We start from the raw sequence: 20,951 nt of genomic DNA on the forward strand, positions 1-20,951 counted from the left end.
CCAATACAGTCCAAGTAGAGTTCATTATTACTGTCTTTTCAGTTTTACCGACAACGGCTTGTCCCCTTGCTCGCATGCCCAGGTGCTTTCTTCTTCAGGCGGAACGGGCCCCTTTATCCTTGATGCGTGGACCCACCCTTTTTCTTTCGTTCGAACAGCTGCCTCAGTTGTTAACAGAACCAGGAACGGTCCTTCCCACCGCGGCTGGAGCTTTTCGGCCTTCCAGGTCTTAACAAGTATCCAATCTCCGGGCTCCACCTTATGCAGGAGGAAGTCGAGCGGCGGAGTCTGAGCCAGGAGACCTTTCCTTCGGAGTTCTGCAAAAGAACGGGATAAGGCCAGTAAATAGGTTCGGATAAATACATCCCCCCCTTGTAGAGTGGGACATCCATCAACCTTACTCCAATACGGTAATCCGAAGAGCATTTCATAGGGGGAAACCCCGACATCTCGGCGAGGTGCCGTACGTATCCTCATTAGGGCAATGGGCAGGCACTTTGGCCAGGGTAACTTAGTTTCTAACATCAGCTTAGTCAATTGGGTCTTGAGCGTGCCATTCATTCTCTCAACTCGACCCGAACTCTGAGGATGCCAGGGTGTGTGGAATTTCCATTGGATGCCCAGGGCATTACAGATCAAATGGTGTAGCTTAGAAATAAAATGCGTCCCGCAATCGGAGTCAATAGATTCCATTATGCCATATCTCGGGATTATGTTCTCTAACAACAGTCGGGCCACGGTTGGTGCATCGTCTTTGGCAGTTGGGAAAGCCTCTACCCAGTGAGTGAAATGGTCTACTATTACTAGCAGATATTTCCATCTCTGTACTGGGGGTAATTCTGTAAAGTCAACTTGGATCCTCTGAAATGGCCTAATCGCTAGGGGCTGACCACCAGCTGGCATAGAACGCATGGCTTTCTGATTAATACGCCGGCAAGTGGGGCATCCGACTACCTCTTGTTGGGCTAATGTGTATATCCCCCTGCATACATAGTCTCTCAGGATTGTGTCACACATGGCTTGCACCCCCCAGTGGGTCTGATGGTGTAATCGGTGCAGAATACCCCGGGTGATCTGTTTGTTCAGTACTTGTCTCCCATCAGGAACCGTCCACTTCCCGTTAGTATCTAGCCGGGCACCCAATTGATCCATTTTATCAATCTCCCCCTGGGTGAAGACGGGTTGTTTAGCGAGGCCCTCCCTCAACGGTATTAACGTTAACAATTGGACGGATTTTCCGACCGCTGCCCGCTTGGCTTCCTCGTCTGCCAGCCGGTTTCCCACCGCTTCCGGTGTCGACCCCTTCTGGTGACCGGGTACATGGACTACTGCAAGTTCCGTAGGTAACGCCAGGGCTTCCAACGTTAGGCTGATCATTTGTTCGTGAGCTAATTCCTTTCCCCGGGAAGTTATCAATCCTCGCTCTTTCCAGATTTTCCCGAAAGTATGAACGACTCCGTATGCATACTTTGAGTCAGTATATATGGTCCCCACTTTCCCTTCCAACAGCTTCAGGGCCCTCTGGAGGGCGTACAACTCACAGGATTGGGCTGACCACTTCCCGGGCAGTCGTCCAGACTCAATCGTCCGTTTCGTTGCACCATCTATAACAGCATAGCCACTGTATCGTACTCCACTGATGTACCAGGAGGACCCGTCGATATACAGTTCCTGTCCCTCACCCAGCGGGGCTTCTTGCAGGTCCTCTCGGCTTTTGGTCTGCAAGTCCACAAATTCCACACAATCATGCTCCTGTTCCCCGTCTGCAGGACGTCCGTACAGAAACTGGGCTGGGTTGCAACTGAGATCTTTTGCAAAATTGAGATCATTCCCGGTCATCAAAATCGTCTCATACTTTAGGATGCGAGAGTCTGTTAACCAGCGGTGAGCCTTCTGAGCCAGTATGGCACTAACCGAATGTGGGGAGTATACTGTGATCCTTCCTCCAAAGGTAAGTTTTCGGGTCTCTTCTACTAACATTGCCGTAGCTGCCACTGCCTGTATACAGGTCGGCCATCCACGTGACACAGGGTCTAACATTTTTGACAAAAATGCAACCGGCTGACGTTTCCCTGCCCGCAGCTGAGTGAGCACACCCTGGGCAATTCCGCCGGCGCTATTAACATATAACTGGAACGGTTCCTTCAGGGTGGGTAAAGCCAATACCGGAGCTCGAATCAGTTTATTTTTAATAATATTAAATCGCTGCTCCTCCTCATCTGACCAGTCCACCTTTTGTCCTTCTTGTCCCAGTTTGTCGTACAAAAATTTTACTAAAGTGGTGTAACTTTCAATCCATATCCGGCAATACCCTACTAGTCCCAGGAATTGCCTGACTTCCTTCTTCGTCCTGGGTATTGGCATACCCGTAATTCCTGATATTCGTTCTGGCGTGATACGGCGGTGCCCCTTACTGACTTGATGGCCCAGATATCTTACTTCTCGCTCCACAAACTGGAGTTTTGTCCTGGAGACGCGTAGACCCTGTTTCCCCAGGAAGTTCAACAGGGCAACGGTGTCTGCTCGTACCTCCTCGTCTCTTGGTCCTGAGAGTAAGAGATCATCGACATATTGGAGCAATTGATTCTCCGCGTTACACTGAAATCCTTCTAAGATCTGCTCCAGTATTTGTCCAAACAAATTGGGTGACTCCGTGAATCCCTGCGGCAAGACCGTCCATCTTAACTGTCGCTTTCGTCCTGTGAAGGGATTCTCCCATTCAAAGGCAAAAAGGTTCCGACTTTCTTCGTCAAGGGGGCAACTCCAAAAAGCATCCTTCAGATCTATTACGCTGAACCATTCATGTTCGGGGGGGAATTTTACTCATTAACGTGTAGGGATTAGGTACCACCGGGTATCTAGCCTGGACTACTTCATTCAACCCCCGCAGGTCTTGCACCAGCCTATATGTCCCGTCCGGCTTCCTCACAGGGAGTATTGGAGTATTGAAAGGGGACATGCATTCCTCCAGTAGTCCATCTGTGATTAATCTTTCTATCACAGGTTGTAACCCCTCCCGTCCTTCCATAGCAATCGGGTATTGTTTCCTTCTTACCGGGCCTCTTCCTGGTAACATGGTGATTTGGAGAGGTTTGATGTTTAGACCCCCTCTGTTCCCCTCTCGGTACCAAACTTCCGGGTCTATTTGTTGATCATCTTCTTCGGTGAGGGCGAACAACCTTACCACCATTTCCCCGTTACTTGGTACCATTCCGATCCCTAGTTTGACCTGCAAGTCTCTTCCTAACAAATTAAATCCCGCCGATGGCAGTAGAAGGAGGTCTCGTTTAGTAGTTCTGTTTTCATATCCAATTTCCACATCCTCTACCACTGGGACTTGTAATTTCTGTCCTCCAATTCCAGATACCCCCATAACTTTTCCTCCTGCTCGGGTGCCGGGGGGTATTTGGATTATACTTGATCTTTCGGCTCCCGAGTCCACCATAAATGTGATCTCCGATCCTTGGGGCCCTACTTTCAAGTTTACCAGGGGTTCCTGTCGATAGTCCTTTTGCCCCAAGGGTAGGAACCCCCGACCTCCCTAATCTTCCTCCATCAGGGCGTACGACCTCACCTCCCGCTTGTAGCGGGAGCACTCCCGTTTAAAATGTCCCTCTTCATTACAATAGTAACATCTGAGTGTCCTCTTCGTTTCCCTGTCGCGGTCTCGCGTTCCTCCACTCTTCCTTTGTTCCGGCCATGGTTCTCTTTTCCTCTGCTCTTGCCACGACTCTCCCCTTTCCTGTTTCTGCCACGGCTCTCCCTTTTCCTTTCTTCCAGCTGTCATTTGTTGCACCGTTTGCATCATTATCTTTGTCGCCTTCCTTTGCTTCTCATCGTCCCTTCTCACAAACACCTTTTGCGCCTCTCGTAGTAATTCACTTAAAGATTTACTATCCCAATCATCCATTTTCTCTAACTTCTTTCGTATGTCCGGCCAGGCCTTTGATACAAACTCTACCCGTATGAGTTGTTGCCCCACGTCCGTCTCAGGGTCCACCCCAGCAAACTGCTGCACATTCTTCCTAATCCTGTCTAGGAAGTCCGTAGGGGTTTCCTCCGGATTTTGATGATTACCAAAGGCTTTGGTAAAATTGTGCCCCTTTGGGGCTGCGTGTCTTATTCCTTTTATCCAATATTCCCGCATGTCTCTCATGTTGCGCCGTCCTCCCTCCGTGTTCTTATCCCACTCGGGGTCGGTGAGGGGAAACTTCTGCTCCCCTCCTTCTCCCCCCTCTCTCTCCCAGACCAAGAGCGCAGCTTGTCGTATCATCTGACGCTCCTGGCTAGAGAACAATGTTTTCATGATGGAACACATCTCTTCCCACGTGTAAGTATTCGGACCCAGGAACTGATCCAATTGTTCAGCAAGTCCCATGGGGTCCTCTAGTAGACCCTTCATCTCCCTCCTGAAATTCCGTACTTCAGTACTCGTCAAGGGAACGTTCACATATCCCGTCCTTCCTTCCTCGCCCCCCATGGGCACTTCCCGGAGTGGATTCATTCTTGCAATCGAGACAGGGTTTTGTCTGTGACCCTTTTCAGCTTGAGATCTGGTCTGTACCCCTGAGGTAGTTTGTGATTCCTCCCCATCTTCTTCCCCTTCCCCTGAATCGTCGTCACCCGAAGGAACATTCTGTGGGGCAGACGGGGTCACGTAGGGCGGCGGTAAGTGATCTAAAGGGTCCCATTCTTTCTGCCCTTTCGAGTCTTTATTAGTTACCTGCATTTGACAAGATATCGTAACCGGCAGCCAACAAAGGGCATAATCACTTTCTTCCAGATTAACATCAGGTTTTGAATTGACATATAAAATGAAGGCTTGCCGGACCCAGTCTTCGTCAGTACCGAATCTAGGCCACCACACTGAGTCGCCCTGAATAGGTTTCTGGGACCACTTTTGACAGTATTTTACCATCTTCCTTTTAGATTTTCCCTTTCTTCCAGCCTGATCCCAATTATTTAGCATTCTCCCTAACGGACTATCGTCAGGTACCCCGGGGTATGTGTCATTGTCCCTATTTAAGCCTACCTTTCCCTTAATCACCTTAGATCCCTTATTTCCCATTTCCGAGGACTTCGTATTTTTCCCGTGATAATCTATCACAATGTAGCCAATTCCCGGACCTTCAGTCCCGTGATCGCCCAGGTTCCTTTGCAGGCACCCCCGGTCTTTGGATTCCTGTGTCCTACGTCTCTGTGACACAAATCACAGGCACCCCGTAGGTACACGTTCCTCCTCAAACACGGTCTCTGCAAAATCCCTCACAGGCGAGCCCCGGCCTCCAGATTCCTGAGTCCCACGTCTCTGTAGAAAAAAAAAAATCCACAGGCACCCCGTAGGTACCCAGTCCTCCGGAAACACGGTCCCCGCAAGTTTTGTCTTACCTGGGTTCGGTGCACCGAAATTACTCGATCGTTAACCGTCCCCACTGCCTCGGGTACACCCCTCCTTTGTTTTCCTGAGCCTCCCGGATATCACTCGCTCAAGCCGCGCGGGGCGATAAGCAAGGAATCAGGGACTGCTGAACTCAGCAGGGTGCACCTTCTCCGATATCCTTCCTCAACTCCCCTTGCGGCCGGAGTGTTGATCCCGGATGACGAGCCCCCAAGTTGTTAGAAACGAAAATCGCTTCTCAATAATCGCTCTAGACAAATTCAGGAAAACAAAGTTTTATTAACAAGTCAAGTCTGCAGAGTCGGGCACCCTTAAAGAAAAGGCGCGCCGAGGCTTACAAAGTCTCCATTATTTATAGGACAAGTCCCTCCTCTCCTTGGCTCCAACAAGCCATGAGGTTCACATTCTTAAAAACATCATTATTTTTATCACAAAGTCTGCAACAAAAGGCTCCAGAGTCTCCAAAGTTTGTTGTTTTTCTCACCCTGTAGTCTTATCAGTCAAAAGCTTTAATTTGAAACAGATGTCTCAAGTTGTTCCCCCATCCTGGAGTCTTATCAGTCAGGGACTCATCCTTCACAGCTGTGTGAATGGCTTCATTAATCAAGAGCCTGCTTGCTTTTACTATAGCTCACAAATTGTCAGCATTCTGCACAATTTAAACTACTCTACTTTTGAGTATATAAAATGGTTGTTAGAAAAGAAACAAAGGTTTTGTCTTTTATTATAGATCAGTCTGTGGTCCAGGCACATCTTAAAGTTTAAACCGAAATTACCTCTTACACCGGTGTTGGACTGGGGTGTACAAAGTTAAAAATCATACAACACCAGGTTATAGTCCAACAGGTTTAATTGGAAGCACTAGCTTTTGGATCGACCTGCGCTCAAAAAGCTAGTGCTTCCAATTAAACCTGTTGGACTATAACCTGGTGTGTGATTTTTAACTTACAGGCAGTGCATTCCAGACCCTAACTACTCAATGAATGAAAAATGTTTTTTTTTTCTTTCGCAACTGTACTTTTTGCAAATGTCTTTAAATCTCTCGTCTTGTACTTATAACTGGTGGGAATAGCTTCTCCCTATCTACTCTATCCAGCCTGCCCAGGAGTTTGGAAACCTCTATCAGATGTACAAAGCTAAAAATCACACAACACCAGGTTATAGTCCAACAGGTTTAATTAGAAGCACTAGCTTTCGGAGCGCTGCTCACACAACAACCTGGTGTTGTGTGATTTTTAGCTTTGTACACCCCAGTCCAACACCGACATCTCCAAATCATGTCTATCAGATGTCCTCACGTCCTTCTGCTGTCTAAGGGGAACTTTAGTAACAGTTGCAGTTCCTGTGGGCTGGCAGAAATGTGGATTGTATGTTTGTCATTATGGCTATCCCACAGACAGAGAAAGAACAACTGATGACTAGCAATGCTCAACATACACTGGAGCAGAGGGTGAATCGCCCCTACAATCCCCAAATCACCCGGGAAATTGAATTAATTACCCCTGCCCAAAAAATAGAGTGGAACAGAATGCAAAGAGCTACTCCTTCAATCAGAGGTTGCTTATCTTACGAGATGATTTTCTCTTTCCACATTAAGATGTGATTTGGGGAACAGTAAACACCTGGGAAAGTATGTACCATCAGTGAGGGAGTCACCAGGACTACAGGATGGTCATGGTCCAAAAGCAGGTTGGGAGAGAGTCATTTAGCTGCCACAACCTGTCTGAAGAAGGTATGTTCAGGGTGATGGTCTCTTGTATGTAGAAGCATGTTATTTTGAGAGAAAAAAACAATTTGCTAACATTAGGTTATTGTGACAATCTAAACACTAGAGATAGTGATATGGTAATAATGTCACTGGATTAGTAATCCAGAAGATCAAATGTGTAGGTTGTCAGTTCTGAAGGGGCAACAGACCCAAAATGTTAATCCTGCTTTCTCCCACGGATGCTGACAGACCTGCTGAGTTTTCTCTGCAATTTCTGTTTTTGTTTCTGATTTCTAGCATCTTCAGTCCTTTGTCTTTTGTTAAATACCATGGGGTCATTGTTAAAATCGCAGCATGCTAGTTGGTGAAATTTAACTTTAATTAATAATTGATTAATCGCTTGCCCAAATCACTAGGATTGTCCCTGCTCCTCTTCCAATGATGTCATGAAAGCTTTTTACATCCACGTATGAAGGTTAAGGAAACTTCAGTCTGTGATCATGGCTGAAAGATGGTGCCTTTGGACTGTGCAGAACTTAACTTACTCTCTACTGTGCCCTGTTGGCCTGGTGTTGGTGTTAAGGTCTTAGTAAGACTCAAACCTATGATTTTCTGACTCAAGGTTGAGGGTAGAAACCATTAACTATGTATTGGTAGTAGCACTCTTGTCATACTTCAGAAATATTTTTAAAAACGCAATGTCAGGTTCTTCCTCCTCCCTTGCTGATGTTTTGGTGTGTAGAGGACAGTGAATCATATTTGCATCAAAATCCATTTGGCAATTCATTTAATTATAATGCATTTCATTCATGTCAAGAAATGATGTTACAATTTAAAAATTAAAATATCAAAAGCAAAAGATTAATCAAAATATATGCAGTCCAAGTACATCTAATCAAATACATTAGAACACTGTCAACAAGTAGTTTAACTATTTATCATCATAGTAATTTTCTCTATTTAAATAGAAATAAATTAATATAACTTAATTAGTAACAATTCTCAACAGGCCTCTCAAGGATGAAGTTGTTTCTTTATATTTTTTGTGGCACTTGCAAGGTTGGTGAGCTAGGTAGGCAGCGTTACATATAATGAATGACCATCTTATACTTTAAATGAAGAATTGAGTGCAGAAGAGCAACACTTGAGGCCATCAATACAAGACAGTCACCAAATTTTCAGCAGGGAATTCAGATTGAACTTCTCTTCCCAGACAGATCTCATGACCAGCCAAAGACACAGTGGTGTAGTGTTAATATCCCTGGACTAATAATAGAGGCTAGACTAATAGTGAAGAACACTGGTTTGGTAGTTGGTAGAACTTAAATTCAATCAAGACAACTAGAGTTGAAAACTAGTCTCATGATGACAATTATCATTGTAAAGACCTATCACATTCATTAATGCCCTTTATCGAAGGAAATCTGGCCTGCACATGATTCCAGATCCATAGCAATGTGTTCACTCTTGACTGCTCTCTGAAATGGCCTTGCAAATCACTCCATTCAGAGGCAATTAGGGATGGGTGACAAATGCTGGCAGCATCAGCAGCCCCACATTCCTTTAAAGCATAAAGGAAGAGAAATCAAACAGATGAGGGCAAATTGCAAGGATGCATTTAAGGCAAAGCTGGAGATATTCACAAGGGAGAAAGGAATGGGAGGTTATGAAGAAGGGTGGTTGGAGCGAAGCTTGTTTTGAGCACAAATGTCCAAATGCTCTGCTGTAAAATCCTATATACTTCAACACAAGGTATCACTGAAATAGTTAATGGGAAAAATAACTTTCTACCAATCTGGCATTTTTTTGCCTGAAAAGGAAACCATATGCGTAGATCAATCTTCAGAAAACTCAGACTCCAAGGGGACATTCAGCACATGCAAGTAACAACCTCATATGTAACACTTGCAACAGAGTTTGGTTCTAAGCAATCTGCCTCAACTGTAAGGAAGTGTAGCAGATGATGTCATCATAATTCTGAGGCTACATTCCTATCAACTCACACAACAAGGAGGCTAACTGCCAATCAATTTGCCATTGAAAATTTATAGATTTTGTTCCATATTCTGCACTTAAAACTTATTCATTTGAAGCAAGATTTAAATTTATGTAGCATCTTTCACAACCTCAGGACATCCCGATTGCTGTTCAGTCAAGTAAGTACTTCTGAAGTATAGTGCTTACCATAATAAGAGCTTACAATTGAATGCATGAACAGGGTATTTATTTGTGGCTGTACTTAAAGATCAAATTGCCCTCATCACCTCTCAAAATGCTCCAAAAATAAAGCACACCCCATAAAATCAATGAGATTGCTTGTTAGGCATTAAACATTAGTACAAATTTGTTGTTACAATTTGGAACATATTTTGTTGGTCCTGCATCTACAATGAGAACAAGTTCACCAAGTAGGTGGAAGAGCAGAAACCATGAGGATTGAGACTTCATTTTTACAATGGACAGAAAATTGGGCAAGCTGCCTTCTTCACGCTGGGTTCTAGCATTGGTTCTGATATTGCCTTACCTGGAAAATCTACACTGGAGATGGATATTGCAAAAAATAAAATATGGTTATAAAACCTAATTATACCTACACCTTGACTGAAAATCCAAAGATCTCATAATAACACAAAACATTCTTTACAACAATCAACTTGAACACATTTTTGTAAAAAGCACATCGATGGAAAATAGCTTGCACAGAAATAATGAATATTCCAGTTTTGTCTTAAGTTCTGCTGTCTCACACTGCCCAACAATTCCTCATTATGTTAGCAAAATCTTCATCATTTGCAACTTCAAGGCTGATCCCCTCATAATAAGCTTCAAATTCAATGTAAGTGACTTCTCCGGAATTGATGCAGTTCTCCTGTAATGTGTCCAGGAATGATGTTCGAATTTGCTGCTCCGAACATTCTCCTGCAACATGATAGGAAAGGTAATGATTTTGGACCAGAGCCCAGGAGACGTGTGTGGAGAAACTAATGTCTTCCCATGCTATGCCAGATCTAGAAGATGTGCAACTATGCAGTGGCTCCCCCCCCCCTCCCCCTCCCCCAGAAGATTTCTTACCTTCCCTGGTGATATTCCAACATCAATGAAGACATAATGGATGGTTGGGTAAAGCAAGAGAACCAAAGGCATCTTGTTGCTTCAGTTCCACAATATACTGAGGTCCGAAATTGTGTTCCAAAATCATTGGTGTTTGGGACACTACCTCATATGGTGGTGAATGCAGAATTCTCTACCACCAAAGGCTGAAGGCCAAATTACTGAATTTATTTCAGAAATACTAACACTAAGGGCAACAAGAGGTATGGGTAGAGAGTGCAAGTCCGGCTTTGAGGGAGAGAATCAGCTATGACCACAATGAATGGCGGAGCAGGCTCAATGGGCCAAATAGCCTACTCCTGCTCCTATTTTCTATATTTTTGAGATCTTAGGAAGGATATTATTAAGCTGAAGAGGAATCAGAAGAGATTTACCAGGATGTTGCCGGGTGCAGAAGGTTTGAGTTATAAAGGTAGGTTGGGACTTTTTTCACTGGAGCATAAGAGGTTGAGAGAAGTTTATAAAATAATGAGAGATATAGATAGGGTTAATGGTAGTTGTCTTTTCCATAGGATGGGGGATGTCATGACGAGGGGGCACATTTAACGTGAGAGGAGAGATTTAAAAGAGGCATGAGAGGCAAATCTTTTACACAGAGGGTGGTTCATGTGTGGAATGAACTTCCTGAGGATGTGGCAGATGCAGGTACAATTACAACATTTAAAAGACATTTGGATAGATACAAATAGGAAGGTTTGGAGAGCTATGGGCCAGAAGCATGCAGGTGGGACTGGTTTAGTTTGAGTTTCTGTTCAGCATAGATTGGTTGGACCAAAGGTTCTGTTTCCATGCTCTATGACTCTATGAGCATTGATTACCTGATAAGACTTTCGGGTGTTTCCTTCCATTGTAGAACTTGCTAATGTCATTCACAGAAACACTGCCTGTTTTATTTGGATCAAGCTTCATATAGGCCTGTGAAGATAAACCAAATGATAAAAGCTGCCGTAACATGTTCTCCAAAGCAAACAGCTATCATTTCTTTAATATTAAAAATTTCAAATTTTTAATATTTCAAATATTTCAAATACACCTCTGGCATACTTCATTACTGATACAGCTTAATCCTAAAGTGGCAAGTGTTTCATCTGGACAAATGCAAGAATGGAAAATTTCAAACAACATGCCAACCAATCAGCATTCTTTTCTTGTGGAGTTTAAATTGTTGTGATCATTCAAAATTTGAATTTTTGCATTTTTCCTAATAATCTTTTCATGCAAGATGAAAAGCTTTGGTAACATCTCTCAACTGGATTCAAGTTCTATGCTTGAGAGCAACTGTTAATCTTCAGTAACTTCCCCAAAGAATGATTAAGTTCTGAGTGACCCACAGACTGTGTTTACTAATTGCAAATTAATCTCCTGGTCTTAAAGGGACAGTCATGATTTAAACATATAATGTAATATTTAATTAAAGCAGTTGGCCATCTCAAAATGCTAAGTCACAACCTCACTTCAAAAAAAAGAGAGAAGAAATTAAGATTCTGAAACTTGTGCACTGGAAGGAGAGAACAATGCTCTACTCTGGTGACCACAGTCATCCCCAGTGATGCTTAGCCCTGATGGTCTATGAACTAGCCAGACTAGACATTGATTTAGCAGATTTTGCCAGATCTGCCATGCTTTCACGACGAGAACGAGGGTAGGTCCGATCAAGGACAGTAGTGGGAGACTGTGTATTGAGTCGGAAGAGATAGGAGAGGTCTTGAACAAGTACTTCTCTTCAGTATTTACGAACGAGAGGGACCGTATTGTAGAAGAGGAGAGTGTGAAATGGACTGGTAAGCTAGAAGAGATACCTGTTAGAAAGGAAGATGTGTTGGACATTTTGAACAACTTGAGGATAGACAAGTCCCCCGGGCCTGACGGGATATATCCTAGGATTATGTGGGAAGCTAGAGAGGAAATTGCAGTACCGTTGGCAATGATCTTCTCGTCTTCACTGGCAAAGGGGGTGGTACCAGGGGACTGGAGAGTAGCGAATGTTGTGCCCCTGTTCAAAAAAGGGAATAGGGATAACCCTGGGAATTACAGGCCTGTTAGTCTTACTTCTGTGGTAGGCAAAGTAATGGAAAGGGTACTGAGGGATAGGATTTATGAGTATCTGGAAAGACACTGCTTGATTAGGGACAGCCAGCACGGATTTGTGAAGGGTAGGTCTTGCCTTACAAGTCTTATTGAATTCTTCGAGGAGGTGACCAAGCATGTGGATGAGGGAAGAGCAGTGGATGTAGTGTACATGGATTTTAGTAAGGCATTTGATAAGGTTCCCCATGGTAGGCTTATGCGGAAAGTCAGGAGGCATGGGATAGAGGGAAATTTGGCCAATTGGATAGAAAACTGGCTAACCGGTCGAAGGCAGAGAGTGGTGGTAGATGGTAAATACTCAGCCTGGAGCCCAGTTACAAGTGGAGTTCCGCAGGGATCAGTTCTGGGTCCTCTGCTGTTTGTAATTTTTATTAATGACTTAGATGAGGGAGTCGAAGGGTGGGTCAGTAAATTTGCAGATGATACGAAGATAGGTGGAGTTGTGGACAGTGAGGAGGGCTGTTGTCGGCTGCAGAGGGACTTAGATATGATGCAGAGCTGGGCTGAGGAGTGGCAGATGGAGTTCAACCCTGCCAAGTGTGAGGTTGTCCATTTTGGAAGAACAAATAAGAATGCGGAATACAGGGTTAATGGTAGGGTTCTTAGTCAGGTGGAGGAACAGAGGGATCTTGGGGTCTATGTTCATAGATCTTTGAAGGTTGCCACTCAGGTGGATAGAGTTTGTAAGAAGGCCTATGGAGTATTATCGTTCATTAGCAGAGGGATTGAATTCAAGAGTCGTGAAGTGATGTTGCAGCTGTACAGGACTTTGGTTAGGCCACAGTTGGAGTACTGTGTGCAGTTCTGGTCGCCTCACTATAGGAAAGATGTGGAAGCTTTGGAGAGGGTGCAGAGAAGATTTACCAGGATGTTGCCTGGAATGGAGAGGAAGTCGTACGAGGATAGGTTGAGAGTTCTCGGTCTTTTCTCGTTGGAACGGCGAAGGATGAGGGGTGACTTGATAGAGGTTTATAAGATGATCAGAGGAATAGATAGAGTAGACAGTCAGAAACTTTTTCCCCAGGTACAACAGAGTGTTACAAGGGGACATAAATTTAAGGTGAAGGGTGGAAGGTATAGGGGAGATGTCAGGGGTGGGTTCTTTACCCAGAGAGTGGTGGGGGCATGGAATGCGCTGCCCGTGGGAGTGGTGGAGTCGGAATCATTGGCGACCTTTAAGCGGCATTTGGATAGGTACATGGATGGGTACTTAATCTAGGTTAGAAGTTCGGCACAACATCGTGGGCCGAAGGGCCTGTTCTGTGCTGTATTGTTCTATGTTCTATGTTCTATGTTCTTTCCCAGCAACTTCTGTCATTGATATAGCAGTCCGGACTGAGTCATCTCAGAGCAAGGCAGCCTGACAGAATACAAATGCTAGCTGTACTCGTTTTTCATTCACCTCAAGGTGAACAATGCCTCCTCAGTATAACCTTGGTGGTGAGAATGATTATCATCACTAAACATTCAATAGGCTACCCCTATTGCATCGTGTTCCTGCACCTCCCGCATCTGCAATTCTCATCATCTTTTCTGCTCCAATCCTGAAAGCTAACCCAGCTAACTCATTAAGAATAACCCTCCAATGGTCAAAAATGACATCCTTGACATCCCATCAAATTGAGAGCAGAGGTGTGTTTTGAGTTTTCGACTGACATCTAGCAGGGTACATATATCCCTCTTTTGAGGTGATTTCTGTAACATACAGGTCGAGATTCCATAAAAAGCTTCCTGCCATACAGAACTAGACATCTATTGGCCTGGTTTATACTTTCATTCCTGACCCGAAACATTGATTTTCCTGCTCCTCGGATGCTGCCTGACCTGCTGTACTTTTCCAGCACCATTCTATTCTGGACTCTGATTTCCAGCATCTGCAGTCCTCACTTTTGCCTATTTTATACCACGGTTGTGGCCATGGAAGAAATTTTCAGGTTACAGCTATCAGGAACATAAAACAGGTATTTTAAAAGGATTTCTGTCCTTTGGCCATTAAACATCCCACTTGATCTTGTTGAATCCAACTTTACTGGTATTGCACCATTGTACAAGCTAAAATAATTCCCACTGAATCTTGCTGACAAGAGAGACACATTGCCAAGGCTTAATACCTTGCACCCATCAGGACAAATGTAAAAGTCCTAAATTTCAAAAGGTCACAACAACTTATTCAACCAAAATAAGGGATACTGACTGGTCAAGGTATTGTCATGGATAATGCTATGAAGAATTCATTTTGTTTGCATTAAGCTTCACCTGACCCAGTTATGCAGCCCGTTCTGTGTAAATTGCTGATTTCATTTGCCAACAAGATAGCAAATTTATGACTCTTCAGAACTAGTTTGTCATCTGTCCATTATCAAGGCATCCTAGAATGCAAAATGGATCAGATGAATGCAAATCTTTATTACATAGAAGTTAGAAATCTGTTGTTTTATATCTGAAAGTAAACCCTCAATAGATTATTATTTATGAACAGAAGCTTGACTTTGACCCAAGTTTATTGTCCATTCCTTCTAACATACCAATAATGTAACACTGAGAAAGTTAACTGCCTTACCTTCCTAACGAATGCTTTACGAAACTCGTTCATTTCTCCAATGATGACTTGAATAAACTGGTAATAGTCTATTTCACCATCACCACCCTGGTCCAGTAGAAGCCATACAGACTCAAAGTCCTACAAAAACAGGCAACATTTATAATGCATGCTACAGTTTTAAATATCCTAATTTCTGATAAACTAAATCATCCAATTTTGGAGCTGGTTTCCAAAATTCCAGTAGATCACAAAATAAGTCCACCTCCAGAGAAGGAATTTACTCAAACAATTTACTATTTGTTAGTGTCAGAGTAAATCTTTTAGATTATTTAGTAAATTGCTTTGCACTTTTTACAACTTGAAATTTGAAAACTTATTTCTTCCTCTTGAACTGAAGCTACTTGTTCAAAGAGATTCATTTCATGATTTAAGAGTAGATGTCAGGCAAATGATTTATATGTTTACCAAGAAATCTACAAGCACGGACAGCTATGCATGCACAACACTAGCAAGTATGTTACAACATGTTGGAAGAATGGGCACATGACCAAGAGAACACAATTCAAATCCCAGTTTGGTCATTTAAGTGGTTGATTTCCATCTCCAAAACATGGAAATAAAGAGCTATTATTAGTAAAAATGTTGTAAAGCACCCAAATGTTTAAACAAATGAACTTTAAAGAAGGAAACTTGTCACGGTTGTAGAGTGTGGCCTATACATGATTCAAGTTTTACAATAATTGAGATTTACTCCAGTTTTACAATAATTGGAGTGGGCTCTTAATTTCTAACTGAAATGGGATTCCAAGCTCTTCCAGATATATCAAATCTTGGAACAGCTTAGGGATGGTCTATATATGCCAGCTTTGCTAATGTGATTGCATTTAAATAAAAGTGCTTTTGTATTGCAATATAGCATTTAATCATTCCAGTTTTACAATGCAGCCACATTACATTCACCTTTTCAGCTCACAAACAAACACTGGTATCTCCCTCCATAAACACTAAAGAGATAATCTAAAATTCTGCTAGCAAGTGCCAATTACCAATCAATTCTGTGTTCGGTGATTGACAAAGGCACTCTACCCAGCATGGGCTAGATTTTGACATTCTTATATTCATTTTCAAATCCCTCCACGGCCTTGTCCCTCTCCCCTCTATAATCTCCTTCAACCTGTCAAGATATCTGTGCTCCTGTAACTCTAGCCACTGGCGTACCCCTGATTTTCTTTGCATTTCTGGTAGTGGCCATACCGCCAACTGTCTAGACCCTAAGTTCTCCAATTTAGTAGACCCTGTTTTAGTCCCATTTTCTGCAGGACATCACCTCCACACTGATTGTGCCCATGAAAATGCTTCACCAAACCAGTGGCCTAGTGGCATTATCACTAAACTATTTAATCTAGAAACTCAGCTAATGTTCTGGGCACCATGGCAGATGGTGGCATTTGAATTCAATAAAGACTCAGGGATTGAGGGTCTAATGATGACTGAAACCAATGTCGATTGTTAGGGAAAATCCATCTGGATTCACTTAAGTCCTTGAGGGAAGTAAAACTGCCATCCATACTGCCTGGTCTAGATTACATGTGTCTCAACACCCACAGCAATGTGGTTGAGTTGTAACTGCTTCTGGTAATTAGAGATGGGCAGTAAATACTAGCTAAGCCAAAGATCCCCATATCATGTGGGTGAATAAAGAAAGTTTCCCACTGTAATTCTTTGTACCTCCGTCACTCCAACTTTAAAATGTTCCTTACAGACTACATCTTTGACCTAACTGTGAGTCACCCGTCCTTACAACTCCTTATATAGTTCAGTGTCAAATAATTGCCCCTGTTTTAAACATTCTAAGATGCTTCAATTAAGTTAGGGGTGTAGAATAAATAAAGATTGTTCTGACCTTGTCAGCTAGCTCCAAGTGGAACTCCGTCAGACCCTGTTTTATTTCCATTTTTGACAGCACACCACCTCCACGCTGATCATGCTGGTGAAAAAATTTCACCAAACCAGTCATAGTGCGAACCCCTCTCTTCACAAGTTTTTCTTTCATCAGTCCTTATTTTTGAGCAACAAAAAGAAATTTCAATTTGAATTTCTGCGCGATAGAGCTTTTGATGATCATATTTCCTTTCAATTTAATTTATCAGGAATACTTGCAGCTCTCCTACTATTGTGCTCAGAAGTCGTGAATCGAAGTCATACAGTTGAAAGGTTTAATTGCTAACCTGGGTTGCTTGGTTAGGTCCCAACAAGAATCTTGGTAACTATAGCAGAGAAGTCAACAAAAGATGAGCAAACTGCTCATAACAGCTAAGGCACAGGTTAGATCTAGTGGAGTTACAGTTCACTCAGTGTCTGAATTGTAATGGCAGCATGTATTCTTCACGTGTATGTTGTGGCCTGGAACTTTGAATAGTGATAATAAAACCTTCAATGTTCTTTCCAAGCATTGGCTGACCAGGCCTCTCACTTGATCTTAGCACCTGCCATTGATGTGTGTTGGAAGGATTGGGAGGTTGATGCTCAACCTGTTTGGCCATTTTATGAATGCACCTTCTTATGTCATCAAGTCTGGAGGTAGGATTGGAATACATTCCCAGAGTTTCTCATTCAGAGGCACAGACATCACCTACTGTGCATAAGACCTCAGATCGTGTAGTCATATTTCTGGAGGCAGTCCAGAAAAGGTTCACTAGGTTGATCCCAAGGATGGAGGGACTGTGTTATGAGGAGAGATTGAATAGGTTAGGCCTGTACTCATTGGAATTTAGGAGAGTAAGAGGAGACCTCATTGAAACACAAGATTGGTAGAGTCACCCGTCCTTCACAGGTAGATGTGGAGAGGTTGTTTCCCCTTGTGAGAGTAACTTGGACCGGGGCATAATCTCAGAGTAAGGATTCTCCCATTTAAGACAGAGATGAGAAGAAATTTGCTTGAACAATCCACAAGACCAAGAATTCAAATAGTCTGCAGTGAGGTTTCACATCTTTTCTACTTTTACAACATCAAATTATGCAGAATGTGAGTAAAGCACACAGAGTAATACATGTTCCTCAACATTGGTTAACCTCTTCCTAGATGATGTAGCTAGTCAAAAATGAAATAATATTGAACTTGCATCTGAAGAAAAGTATCATAATGAAAACAGTTATATAAACAGGAAGTACTGGAGAAATTCAGCAGGTCTGACATCATCAGTGGAGAGAGGAACAGAGTTAACATCCAATATAGCTCTTTTTCAGAACATATTCTATATCACAATCATGTCAAACTCAAAACATTAATTGTGTTTCTTTCTCCACAGACACTACCAGTGCTGAGCTGCTGAGTGTATCTCTAGTATTAATTCATTTTGATTCAGCATTCACAATATTTTGGTTTTAATAATTAAAGGATTTTAGGTTGATAAAAATAAACACTGCATTTACAAGCTAATGAATGTGAAAGATAAAAGCTAATGGTCATTGCAGACAACTCAGTTTGGATACAGAAATTTACTGTTTTTGCATCACAAATGTGTACTTTGATTTTCACCTTGCACAGATAGAATGGTATTTCTGTCATCAATCTCTTGTTCAGTGAAAGCTGGATTGCTGCCAGTCCTGTAGCAAATTAAGAGAAAAAAAGCTGTATTTTAAAATCAAACAAAAACAGACTACTGTATGCATTTTGTAGCTGCAGTTCAAAATGATTCTTCATATTTTAGCACACATTTTCTCTCCAGGGTCATGCCCTGAATTACAGGTGGTGTAATCTATAGTTGGTGACTACAGACGTCTGCAATAGAAACGAAATGCAAGAGAAACACAAGTTTGGCAGCACATATGGAGATGGGAGGAGGATGAGGGAAATTACACTGGTTCAGAATTTGAGTATTCTTTGGAGTTCTGGAGAAGAGTAACTTTGGATACAAAATGCTAAGTCTCACTCTCTACCTATGCTGCCAGATTTAGAACATAGAACATAGAACAATACAGCACAGAACAGGCCCTTCGGCCCACGATGTTGTGCCGAACTTCTAACCTAGATTAAGTACCCATCCATGTACCTATCCAAATGCCGCTTAAAGGTCGCCAATGATTCCGACTCTACCACTCCCACGGGCAGCGCATTCCATGCCCCCACCACTCTCTGGGTAAAGAACCCACCCCTGACATCTCCCCTATACCTTCCACCCTTCACCTTAAATTTATGTCCCCTTGTAACACTCTGTTGTACCCGGGGAAAAAGTTTCTGACTGTCTACTCTATCTATTCCTCTGATCATCTTATAAACCTCTATCAAGTCACCCCTCATCCTTCGCCGTTCCAACGAGAAAAGGCCGAGAACTCTCAACCTATCCTCGTACGACTTCCTCTCCATTCCAGGCAACATCCTGGTAAATCTTCTCTGCACCCTCTCCAAAGCTTCCACATCTTTCCTAAAGTGAGGCGACCAGAACTGCACACAGTACTCCAACTGTGGCCTAACCAAAGTCCTGTACAGCTGCAACATCACTTCACGACTCTTGAATTCAATCCCTCTGCTAATGAACGATAATACTCCATAGGCCTTCTTACAAACTCTATCCACCTGAGTGGCAACCTTCAAAGATCTATGTACATAGACCCCAAGATCCCTCTGTTCCTCCACCTGACTAAGAACCCTACCATTAACCCTATTAATGGTATTCCGCATTCTTATTTGTTCTTCCAAAATGGACAACCTCACACTTGGCAGGGTTGAACTCCATCTGCCACTCCTCAGCCCAGCTCTGCATCATATCTAAGTCCCTCTGCAGCCGACAACAGCCCTCCTCACTGTCCACAACTCCACCTATCTTCGTATCATCTGCAAATTTACTGACCCACCCTTCGACTCCCTCATCTAAGTCATTAATAAAAATTACAAACAGCAGAGGACCCAGAACTGATCCCTGCGGAACTCCACTTGTAACTGGGCTCCAGGCTGAATATTTACCATCTACCACCACTCTCTGCCTTCGACCGGTTAGCCAGTTTTCTATCCAATTGGCCAAATTTCCCTCTATCCCATGCCTCCTGACTTTCCGCATAAGCCTACCATGGGGAACCTTATCAAATGCCTTACTAAAATCCATGTACACTACATCCACTGCTCTTCCCTCATCCACATGCTTGGTCACCTCCTCGAAGAATTCAATAAGACTTGTAAGGCAAGACCTACCCTTCACAAATCCGTGCTGGCTGTCCCTAATCAAGCAGTGTCTTTCCAGATACTCATAAATCCTATCCCTCAGTACCCTTTCCATTACTTTGCCTACCACAGAAGTAAGACTAACAGGCCTGTAATTCCCGGGGTTATCCCTATTCCCTTTTTTGAACAGGGGCACAACATTCGCTACTCTCCAGTCCCCTGGTACCACCCCCATTGCCAGTGAAGACGAGAAGATCATTGCCAACGGTACTGCAATTTCCTCTCTTGCTTCCCACATAATCCTAGGATATATCCCGTCAGGCCCGGGGGACTTGTCTATCCTCAAGTTGTTCAAAATGTCCAACACATCTTCTTTCCTAACAGGTATCTCTTCTAGCTTACCAGTCCATTTCACACTCTCCTCTTCTACAATACGGTCCCTCTCGTTCGTAAATACTGAAGAGAAGTACTTGTTCAAGACCTCTCCTATCTCTTCCGACTCAATACACAGTCTCCCACTACTGTCCTTGATCGGACCTACCCTCGTTCTCGTCATTCTCAGGTTTCTCACATACGCATAAAATGCCTTGGGGTTATCCTTGATCCTATCCGCCAACGATTTTTCATGCCCTCTCTTAGCTCTCCTAATCCCTTTCTTCAGGTCCCTTCTGGCTATCCTGTATCCCTCCACTGCTCTGTCTGAATCCTGTTTCCTCAACCTTATGTAAGCCTCCTTCTTCCTCTTTACCAGACATTCAACCTCTCTCGTCAACCAAGGCTCCCTCACACGACCATTTCTTTCCTGCCTGATAGGTACATACATATCATGGACACGTCGTATCTGCTCTTTGAAAAAGTTCCACATTTCCACCACATCCTTCCCTGACAGCGTATGCTCCCAACGTATGCTCCTCAAATCCTGCCTTACAGCATCGTAATTTCCCTT

At 43.3% G+C, this 20,951-nt stretch overlaps 1 protein-coding gene across 9 annotated transcripts in view; it reads right to left on the reverse strand.

Moving 5' to 3' along the window:
- Nucleotides 1–7,882: 7,882 nt before the first annotated feature.
- The window catches only part of caps2 (calcyphosine 2), a 60,385-nt gene continuing 47,316 nt past the window's right edge, over nucleotides 7,883–20,951 (reverse strand). For all 9 annotated transcript variants that reach the window (XM_087997071.1, XM_043709875.2, XM_043709869.2 and 6 more), the window contains 5 exons: nucleotides 18,386–18,453; nucleotides 16,751–16,905; nucleotides 14,866–14,985; nucleotides 11,036–11,132; nucleotides 7,883–10,025 (listed from right to left, as the gene is read on the reverse strand). In XM_087997071.1, coding sequence (XP_087853197.1) covers nucleotides 9,850–10,025; nucleotides 11,036–11,132; nucleotides 14,866–14,985; nucleotides 16,751–16,905; nucleotides 18,386–18,453 — 616 coding nt within the window. In that variant the 3' untranslated portion in view covers nucleotides 7,883–9,849. The remainder of the gene's footprint in view (nucleotides 10,026–11,035; nucleotides 11,133–14,865; nucleotides 14,986–16,750; nucleotides 16,906–18,385; nucleotides 18,454–20,951) is intronic.

Source organism: Chiloscyllium plagiosum, unplaced genomic scaffold, assembly GCF_037043375.1.
Source record: "Chiloscyllium plagiosum isolate Xiang-an unplaced genomic scaffold, Cpla_swu_hap1 HiC_scaffold_19, whole genome shotgun sequence".
In the NCBI taxonomy this organism is placed as follows: Eukaryota; Metazoa; Chordata; class Chondrichthyes; order Orectolobiformes; family Hemiscylliidae; genus Chiloscyllium; species Chiloscyllium plagiosum.